Consider the following 12,750-nt stretch of genomic DNA (forward strand, 5'->3'; position numbering starts at 1 on the left):
CCCCATCACATTATATCATTATATACACTGCCCCCCATCACATTATATCATTATATACACTGCCCCCCCATCACATTATATCATTATATACACTGCCCCCCATCACATTATATCATTATATACACTGCCCCCCATCACATTATATCATTATATACACTGCCCCCCATCACATTATATCATTATATACACTGCCCCCCCATCACATTATATCATTATATACACTGCCCCCCATCACATTATATCATTATATACACTGCCCCCCATCACATTATATCATTATATACACTGCCCCCCATCACATTATATCATTATATACACTGCCCCCCATCACATTATATCATTATATACACTGCCCCCCATCACATTATATCATTATATACACTGCCCCCCATCACATTATATCATTATAGACACTGCCCCCCATCACATTATATCATTATATACACTGCCCCCCATCACATTATATCATTATATACACTGCCCCCCATCACATTATATCATTATATACACTGCCCCCCCATCACATTATATCATTATATACACTGCCCCCCATCACATTATATCATTATATACACTGCCCCCCATCACATTATATCATTATATACACTGCCCCCATCACATTATATCATTATATACACTGCCCCCCATCACATTATATCATTATATACACTGCCCCCCCATCACATTATATCATTATATACACTGCCCCCCATCACATTATATCATTATATACACTGCCCCCCCATCACATTATATCATTATATACACTGCCCCCCATCACATTATATCATTATATACACTGCCCCCCCATCACATTATATCATTATATACACTGACCCCCCATCACATTATATCATTATATACACTGCCCCCCATCACATTATATCATTATATACACTGCCCCCCATCACATTATATCATTATATACACTGCCCCCCATCACATTATATCATTATATACACTGCCCCCCCATCACATTATATCATTATATACACTGACCCCCATCACATTATATCATTATATACACTGCCCCCCATCACATTATATCATTATATACACTGCCCCCCCATCACATTATATCATTATATACACTGCCCCCCATCACATTATATCATTATATACACTGCCCCCCCATCACATTATATCATTATATACACTGCCCCCCCATCACATTATATCATTATATACACTGCCCCCCCATCACATTATATCATTATATACACTGACCCCCATCACATTATATCATTATATACACTGCCCCCCATCACATTATATCATTATATACACTGCCCCCCCATCACATTATATCATTATATACACTGCCCCCCCATCACATTATATCATTATATACACTGCCCCCCCATCACATTATATCATTATATACACTGCCCCCCCCTTCCCCCCATCACATTATATCATTATATACACTGCCCCCCATCACATTATATCATTATATACACTGACCCCCATCACATTATATCATTATATACACTGCCCCCCATCACATTATATCATTATATACACTGCCCCCCCATCACATTAGATCATTATATACACTGCCCCCCATCACATTATATCATTATATACACTGCCCCCCCATCACATTATATCATTATATACACTGCCCCCCCATCACATTATATCATTATATACACTGCCCCCATCACATTATATCATTATATACACTGCCCCCCATTACATTATATCATTATATACACTGCCCCATCACATTATATCATTATATACACTGCCCCCCCATCACATTATATCATTATATACACTGCCCCCCCATCACATTATATCATTATAGACACTGCCCCCCCATCACATTATATCATTATATACACTGCCCCCCCATCACATTATATCATTATATACACTGCCCCCCATGCACATTATATCATTATATACACTGCCCCCCCATCACATTATATCATTATATACACTGCCCCCTCATCACATTATATCATTATATACACTGCCCCCCCCCATCACATTATATCATTATATACACTGCCCCCCATCACATTATATCATTATATACACTGCCCCCCATCACATTATATCATTATATACACTGCCCCCCATCACATTATATCATTATATACACTGACCCCCATCACATTATATCATTATATACACTGCCCCCCATCACATTATATCATTATATACACTGCCCCCCCATCACATTAGATCATTATATACACTGCCCCCCATCACATTATATCATTATATACACTGCCCCCCCATCACATTATATCATTATATACACTGCCCCCCATCACATTATATCATTATATACACTGCCCCCATCACATTATATCATTATATACACTGCCCCCCCATCACATTATATCATTATATACACTGCCCCCCATCACATTATATCATTATATACACTGCCCCCCATCACATTATATCATTATATACACTGCCCCCTCATCACATTATATCATTATATACACTGCCCCCCCATCACATTATATCATTATATACACTGCCCCCCATCACATTATATCATTATATACACTGCCCCCCCATCACATTATATCATTATATACACTGCCCCCCATCACATTATATCATTATAGACACTGCCCCCCCATCACATTATATCATTATATACACTGCCCCCCCATCACATTATATCATTATATACACTGCCCCCCATCACATTATATCATTATAGACACTGCCCCCCCATCACATTATATCATTATATACACTGCCCCTCATCACATTATATCATTATATACACTGCCCCCCCATCACATTATATCATTATATACACTGCCCCCCCATCACATTATATCATTATATACACTGCCCCCCCATCACATTATATCACTATATACACTGCCCCCCCATCACATTATATCATTATATACACTGCCCCCCCATCACATTATATCATTATATACACTGCCCCCCCATCACATTATATCATTATATACACTGCCCCCCCATCACATTATATCATTATATACACTGCCCCCCCATCACATTATATCACTATATACACTGCCCCTCATCACATTATATCATTATATACACTGACCCCCCATCACATTATATCATTATATACACTGCCCCCCCATCACATTATATCATTATATACACTGCCCCCCCATCACATTATATCATTATATACACTGCCCCCCCATCACATTATATCATTATATACACTGCCCCCATCACATTATATCATTATATACACTGCCCCCCATCACATTATATCATTATATACACCGCCCCCCATCACATTATATCATTATATACACTGCCCCCCCCATCACATTATATCATTATATACACAGCCCCCCCATCACATTATATCATTATATACACTGCCCCCCATCACATTATATCATTATACACTGCCCCCCATCACATTATATCATTATATACACTGCCCCCCCATCACATTATATCATTATATACACTGCCCCCCATCACATTATATCATTATATACACTGCCCCCCCATCACATTATATCATTATATACACTGCCCCCCCATCACATTATATCATTATATACACTGCCCCCCATCACATTATATCATTATAGACACTGCCCCCATCACATTATATCATTATATACACTGACCCCCATCACATTATATCATTATATACACTGACCCCCATCACATTATATCATTATATACACTGCCCCCCATCACATTATATCATTATATACACTGACCCCCATCACATTATATCATTATATACACTGCCCCCCATCACATTATATCATTATATACACTGCCCCCCCATCACATTATATCATTATATACACTGCCCCCCATCACATTATATCATTATAGACACTGCCCCCATCACATTATATCATTATATACACTGACCCCCATCACATTATATCATTATATACACTGACCCCCATCACATTATATCATTATATACACTGCCCCCCCATCACATTATATCATTATATACACTGACCCCCATCACATTATATCATTATATACACTGCCCCCCATCACATTATATCATTACATACACTGCCCCCCATCACATTATATCATTATATACACTGCCCCCCATCACATTATATCATTATATACACCGCCCCCCCCATCACATTATATCATTATATACACTGCCCCCCATCACATTATATCATTACATACACTGCCCCCATCACATTATATCATTATATACACTGCCCCCCATTACATTATATCATTATATACACTGCCCCCCATCACATTATATCATTATATACACTGCCCCCCATCACATTATATCATTATATACACTGCCCCCCCATCACATTATATCATTATATACACTGCCCCCCATCACATTATATCATTATATACACTGCCCCCCATCACATTATATCATTATATACACTGCCCCCCATCACATTATATCATTATATACACTGCCCCCCATCACATTATATCATTATATACACTGACCCCCATCACATTATATCATTATATACACTGCCCCCCCATCACATTATATCACTATATACACTGACCCCATCACATTATACCATTATATACACTGCCCCATCACATTATATCATTATATACACTGCCCCCCATCACATTATATCATTATATACACTGCCCCCCATCACATTATATCATTATAGACACTGCCCCCCCATCACATTATATCATTATATACACTGCCCCCCATCACATTATATCATTATATACACTGCCCCTCATCACATTATATCATTATATACACTGCCCCCCATCACATTATATCATTATATACACTGCCCCCCATCACATTATATCATTATATACACTGCCCCCCCATCACATTATATCATTATATACACTGCCCCCCATCACATTATATCATTATATACACTGCCCCCCATCACATTATATCATTATATACACTGCCCCCCCATCACATTATATCATTATAGACACCGCCCCCCCTCCCCCCCATATCACCTTCTCCTCCGCCCGTTTCTCCCTGACCTCTGACCTTTTCCTCCACAGTGTCGGCTGTTGATGGATCCGGCGCTCTCTTCGGAGTTCCTCTCCTTCCTGGCCCCGGGCACAAGGGCCGATGTGAAGAGTCAGGCCCTGGAGTATGTGCTGGGCGTGAGTGCTACACCCGAGGGGAGGCGGAGCCTGTGTCAGCTGCCGGGGTTACTGCAGGCTGTGCTGGATGTGACCTCTGACCCCTCCTCTGTGGTGGTCCTGGACTCATACCACATCCTGGTGAACCTGACCTCTGACCCCTGCACTCACCGCGCCCTGCTGGACATCCCCGCCCTATTGCCCGCGCTCTGTGAGCGTCTGACCGACCCTCAGTATGTGTACGCCGACTCCGCCTGCAGCGCGTTGTGTAACCTGAGCCGTGAGGAGGAGTCGTGCCGCAACGTGATCGCCACGCTGAACGCAACGGGACTGGACAAACTGCTGGAGATGATCTGCAGCCCCCGATACAACCCCGCCGCGGCCCTCCACTACCTGGGGCCCCTGATGTGTAACCTGACGCAGCTGACGGAGGGGCGCAACTATGTACTGGACCGGAGCAGGTGATACTGTGCGCCCTGATGTACCCCCAGAATGATAGGACCCCTGTGTGTACCCCCAGAATGATAGGACCCCTGTGTGTACCCCCAGAATGATAGGACCCCTGTGTGTACCCCCAGAATGATAGGACCCCTGTGTGTACCCCCAGAATGATAGGACCCCTGTGTGTACCCCCAGAATGATAGGACCCCTGTGTGTACCCCCAGAATGATAGGACCCCTGTGTGTACCCCCAGAATGATAGGACCCCTGTGTGTACCCCCAGAATGATAGGACCCCTGTGTGTACCTCCATAATGATAGGACCCCTGTGTGTACCCCCAGAATGATAGGACCCCTGTGTGTACCCTCATAATGATAGGACCCCTGTGTGTACCTCATAATAAGACCCCTGTGTGTACCCCCACAATGATAGGACCCCTTGTGTGTACCCTCATAATGATAGGACCCCTGTGTGTACCTCCATAATGATAGGACCCCTGTGTGTACCCCCACAATGATAGGACCCCTTGTGTGTACCCCCATAATGATAGGACCCCTGTGTGTACCCCCAGAATGATAGGACCCCTGTGTGTACCCTCATAATGATAGGACCCCTGTGTGTACCCTCATAATGATAGGACCCCTGTGTGTACCTCATAATGATAGGACCCCTGTGTGTACCTCCATAATGATAGGACCCCTGTGTGTACCCCCACAATGATATGACCCCTGTGTGTACCCCCACAATGATAGGACACCTGTGTGTACCCCCACAATGATATGACCCCTGTGTGTACCCCCACAATATGACCCCTGTGTGTACCCCCAGAATGATATGACCCCTGTGTGTACCCCCAGAATGATAGGACCCCTGTGTGTACCTCATAATGATAGGACCCCTGTGTGTACCCCCAGAATGATAGGACCCCTGTGTGTACCTCCATAATGATAGGACCCCTGTGTGTACCTCATAATGATAGGACCCCTGTGTGTACCTCATAATGATATGACCCCTGTGTGTACCCCCACAATGATATGACCCCTGTGTGTACCCCCAGAATGATAGGACCCCTGTGTGTACCCCCAGAATGATAGGACCCCTGTGTGTACCTCCATAATGATAGGACCCCTGTGTGTACCCCCAGAATAATAGGACCCCTGTGTGTACCCCCAGAATGATAGGACCCCTGTGTGTACCTCATAATGATAGGACCCCTGTGTGTACCGTCATAATGATAGGACCCCTGTGTGTACCTCCATAATGATAGGACCCCTGTGTGTACCCCCAGAATGATAGGACCCCTGTGTGTACCCTCATAATGATAGGACCCCTGTGTGTACCTCATAATGATAGGACCCCTGTGTGTACCCCCAGAATGATAGGACCCCTGTGTGTACCCCCAGAATGATAGGACCCCTGTGTGTACCCCCAGAATGATAGGACCCCTGTGTGTACCTCCATAATGATAGGACCCCTGTGTGTACCTCATAATGATAGGACCCCTGTGTGTACCCCCAGAATGATAGGACCCCTGTGTGTACCCCCAGAATGATAGGACCCCTGTGTGTACCTCCATAATGATAGGACCCCTGTGTGTACCTCATAATGATATGACCCCTGTGTGTACCCCCAGAATGATAGGACCCCTGTGTGTACCCCCAGAATGATAGGACCCCTGTGTGTACCCCCATAATGATAGGACCCCTGTGTGTACCTCCATAATGATATGACCCCTGTGTGTACCCCCAGAATGATAGGACCCCTGTGTGTACCCCCAGAATGATAGGACCCCTGTGTGTACCTCCATAATGATAGGACACCTGTGTGTACCCCCATAATGATAGGACCCCTGTGTGTACCTCATAATGATAGGACCCCTGTGTGTACCCCCATAATGATAGGACCCCTGTGTGTACCTCATAATGATAGGACCCCTGTGTGTACCCCCATAATGATATGACCCCTGTGTGTACCCCCATAATGATATGACCCCTGTGTGTACCCCCATAATGATAGGACCCCTGTTTGTACCCCCATAATGATAGGACCCCTGTGTGTACCCTCATAATGATAGGACCCCTGTGTGTACCTCCATAATGATAGGACCCCTGTGTGTACCCCCAGAATGATAGGACCCCTGTGTGTACCCTCATAATGATAGGACCCCTGTGTGTACCTCATAATGATAGGACCCCTGTGTGTACCCCCAGAATGATAGGACCCCTGTGTGTACCTCCATAATGATAGGACCCCTGTGTGTACCTCATAATGATAGGACCCCTGTGTGTACCCCCAGAATGATAGGACCCCTGTGTGTACCTCCATAATGATAGGACCCCTGTGTGTACCTCATAATGATAGGACACCTGTGTGTACCCCCACAATGATATGACCCCTGTGTGTACCCTCATAATGATAGGACCCCTGTGTGTACCTCATAATGATATGACCCCTGTGTGTACCCCCACAATGATAGGACCCCTGTGTGTACCCCCAGAATGATAGGACCCCTGTGTGTACCTCCATAATGATAGGACCCCTGTGTGTACCTCATAATGATAGGACACCTGTGTGTACCCCCACAATGATATGACCCCTGTGTGTACCCTCATAATGATAGGACCCCTGTGTGTACCTCCATAATGATATGACCCCTGTGTGTACCCCCACAATGATATGACCCCTGTGTGTACCCCCAGAATGATAGGACCCCTGTGTGTACCCCCAGAATGATAGGACCCCTGTGTGTACCTCCATAATGATAGGACCCCTGTGTGTACCCCCAGAATAATAGGACCCCTGTGTGTACCCCCAGAATGATAGGACCCCTGTGTGTACCTCATAATGATAGGACCCCTGTGTGTACCCTCATAATGATAGGACCCCTGTGTGTACCTCCATAATGATAGGACCCCTGTGTGTACCCCCAGAATGATAGGACCCCTGTGTGTACCTCCATAATGATAGGACCCCTGTGTGTACCCCCAGAATGATAGGACCCCTGTGTGTACCTCCATAATGATATGACCCCTGTGTGTACCCCCATAATGATATGACCCCTGTGTGTACCCTCATAATGATAGGACCCATGTGTGTACTTCATAATGATAGGGGTCCTATCATTCTGGGGGTACACACAGGGGTCCTATCATTCTGGGGGTACACACAGGGGTCCTATCATTCTGGGGGTACACACAGGGGTCCTATCATTATGAGGGTCCACACAGGGGTCCTATCACTATGAGGTACACACAGGGGTCCACACAGGGGTCCTATCATTCTGGGGGTACACACAGGGGTCATATCATTATGAGGGTACACACAGGGGTCCTATCATTATGAGGGTACACACAGGGGTCCTATCATTATGGAGGTACACATAGGGGTCCTATCATTCTGGGGGTACACACAGGGGTCCTATCATTATGAGGTACACACAGGGGTCATATCATTCTGGGGGTACACACAGGGGTCCTATCATTCTGGGGGTACACACAGGGGTCCTATCATTATGAGGTACACACAGGGGTCCTATCATTATGGGGGTACACATAGGACCCCTGTGTGTACCCCCAGAATGATAGGACCCCTATGTGTACCTCATAATGATATGACCCCTGTGTGTACCTCATAATGATAGGACCCCTGTGTGTACCCCCAGAATGATAGGACCCCTGTGTGTACCTCCATAATGATAGGACCCCTGTGTGTACCTCATAATGATAGGACCCCTGTGTGTACCCCCACAATGATATGACCCCTGTGTGTACCCTTATAATGATAGGACCCCTGTGTGTACCTCATAATGATAGGACCCCTGTGTGTACCCCCAGAATGATAGGACCCCTGTGTGTACCCCAAGAATGATAGGACCCCTGTGTGTACCCCCAGAATGATAGGACCCCTGTGTGTACCCCCATAATGATAGGACCCCTGTGTGTACCCCCAGAATGATAGGACCCCTGTGTGTACCCCCAGAATGATAGGACCCCTGTGTGTACCCCCAGAATGATAGGACCCCTGTGTGTACCCTCATAATGATAGGACCCCTGTGTGTACCCCCAGAATGATAGGACCCCTGTGTGTACCCCCATAATGATAGGACCCCTGTGTGTACCTCATAATGATAGGACCCCTGTGTGTACCTCATAATGATAGGACCCCTGTGTGTACCTCATAATGATAGGAACCCTGTGTGTACCCCCAGAATGATAGGACCCCTGTGTGTACCTCATAATGATAGGACCCCTGTGTGTACCTCATAATGATAGGACCCCTGTGTGTACCTCATAATGATAGGACCCCTGTGTGTACCCCCAGAATGATAGGACCCCTGTGTGTACCCTCATAATGATAGGACCCCTGTTTGTACCCCCATAATGATAGGACCCCTGTGTGTACCCTCATAATGATAGGACCCCTGTGTGTACCCTCATAATGATAGGACCCCTGTGTGTACCCCCAGAATGATAGGACCCCTGTGTGTACCCCCATAATGATAGGACCCCTGTGTGTACCCCCATAATGATAGGACCCCTGTGTGTACCCCCATAATGATAGGACCCCTGTGTGTACCCCCATAATGATAGGACCCCTGTGTGTACCCCCATAATGATAGGACCCCTGTGTGTACCCTCATAATGATAGGACCCCTGTGTGTACCCTCATAATGATAGGACCCCTGTGTGTACCCCCATAATGATAGGACCCCTGTGTGTACCCCCATAATGATAGGACCCCTGTGTGTACCTCCATAATGATAGGACCCCTGTGTGTACCCCCATAATGATAGGACCCCTGTGTGTACCCCCATAATGATAGGACCCCTGTGTGTACCTCATAATGATAGGACCCCTGTGTGTACCTCCATAATGATAGGACCCCTGTGTGTACCCCCATAATGATAGGACCCCTGTGTGTACCCCCATAATGATAGGACCCCTGTGTGTACCTCCATAATGATAGGAGCTCCCGTGTGTACCTCCATAATGATAGGACCCCTGTGTGTACCCCCATAATGATAGGACCCCTGTGTGTACCTCCATAATGATAGGAGCTCCCGTGTGTACCTCCATAATGATAGGACCCCTGTGTGTACCCCCATAATGATAGGACCCCTGTGTGTACCCCCATAATGATAGGACCCCTGTGTGTACCTCCATAATGATAGGAGCTCCCGTGTGTACCTCCATAATGATAGGACCCCTGTGTGTACCCTCAGAATCATAGGACCACTGTGTGTACCCCCATAATGATAGGAGCTCCCGTGTGTGTACCCCCCTCGTATACACCCTACCTAATATACATGTAGTGCCCTCTCCATATCTATATACACATTGTTTGTCCCCCAGGTGTGTGTTGCAGCGTCTCCTCCCGTACACTCACCTCCCGGGATCAGTCATACGTAGAGGGGGGGTCATCGGGACCCTGAGGAACTGCTGCTTTAATCATGGTGAGTTATAAAGATCGGGGGCCGTGATTCCTGTCACTTATATAGACGGAGGGGGCGTCCTGGTATACACAGTGTGTGATAATAATAGACTGGACACTACAGTCTACTCCTCCTGTATAATAATAATAATAGACAGGACACTACAGTCTACTCCTCCTGTATAATAATAATAATAATAATAGACAGGACACTACAGTCTACTCCTCCTGTATAATAATAATAATAATAATAATAATAGACAGGACACTACAGTCTACTCCTCCTGTATAATAATAATAGACAGGACACTACAGTCTACTCCTCCTGTATAATAATAATAATAATAATAGACAGGACACTACAGTCTACTCCTCCTGTATAATAATAATAATAATAATAGACAGGACACTACAGTCTACTCCTCCTGTATAATAATAATAGACAGGACACTACAGTCTACTCCTCCTGTATAATAATAATAATAATAATAATAATAGACAGGACACTACAGTCTACTCCTCCTGTATAATAATAATAATAATAATAGACAGGACACCACAGTCTACTCCTCCTGTATAATAATAATAATAATAATAATAATAGACAGGACACTACAGTCTACTCCTCCTGTATAATAATAATAATAGACAGGACACTACAGTCTACTCCTCCTGTATAATAATAATAATAATAATAGACAGGACACTACAGTCTACTCCTCCTGTATAATAATAATAATAATAATAGACAGGACACTACAGCCTACTCCTCCTGTATAATAATAATAATAGACAGGACACTACAGTCTACTCCTCCTGTATAATAATAATAATAGACAGGACACTACAGTCTACTCCTCCTGTATAATAATAATAATAGACAGGACACTACAGTCTACTCCTCCTGTATAATAATAATAATAGACAGGACACTACAGTCTACTCCTCCTGTATAATAATAATAATAATAGACAGGACACTACAGTCTACTCCTCCTGTATAATAATAATAATAATAGACAGGACACTACAGTCTACTCCTCCTGTATAATAATAATAGACAGGACACTACAGTCTACTCCTCCTGTATAATAATAATAATAATAGACAGGACACTACAGTCTACTCCTCCTGTATAATAATAATAGACAGGACACTACAGTCTACTCCTCCTGTATAATAATAATAGACAGGACACTACAGTCTACTCCTCCTGTATAATAATAATAATAGACAGGACACTACAGTTTACTCCTCCTGTATAATAATAATAATAGACAGGACACTACAGTCTACTCCTCCTGTATAATAATAATAGACAGGACACTACAGTCTACTCCTCCTGTATAATAATAATAATAGACAGGACACTACAGTCTACTCCTCCTGTATAATAATAATAGACAGGACACTACAGTCTACTCCTCCTGTATAATAATAATAATAATAGACAGGACACTACAGTCTACTCCTCCTGTATAATAATAATAGACAGGACACTACAGTCTACTCCTCCTGTATAATAATAATAATAATAATAGACAGGACACTACAGTCTACTCCTCCTGTATAATAATAATAGACAGGACACTACAGTCTACTCCTCCTGTATAATAATAATAATAATAGACAGGACACTACAGTCTACTCCTCCTGTATAATAATAGACAGGACACTACAGTCTACTCCTCCTGTATAATAATAATAATAATAATAGACAGGACACTACAGTCTACTCCTTCTGTATAATAATAATAATAAACAGGACACTACAGTCTACTCCTCCTGTATAATAATAATAATAA

General features: G+C 44.0%; 1 protein-coding gene across 1 annotated transcript; it reads left to right on the forward strand.

Annotated features, from left to right (window-relative positions):
• Nucleotides 1–4,997: 4,997 nt before the first annotated feature.
• LOC130329636 (protein HGH1 homolog) lies at nt 4,998–10,968 on the forward strand (the record flags this gene model as incomplete). The annotated part of the gene is made up of 2 exons (XM_056553513.1): nt 4,998–5,537; nt 10,868–10,968. Coding segments are annotated over exons 1-2 (634 nt in total), but the record flags the coding sequence as incomplete, so codon positions are not given.
• Nucleotides 10,969–12,750: the final 1,782 nt, after the last annotated feature.

The sequence above is a fragment of the Hyla sarda genome, unplaced genomic scaffold (assembly GCF_029499605.1).
Source record: "Hyla sarda isolate aHylSar1 unplaced genomic scaffold, aHylSar1.hap1 scaffold_3205, whole genome shotgun sequence".
Lineage (NCBI taxonomy): Eukaryota > Metazoa > Chordata > Amphibia > Anura > Hylidae > Hyla > Hyla sarda.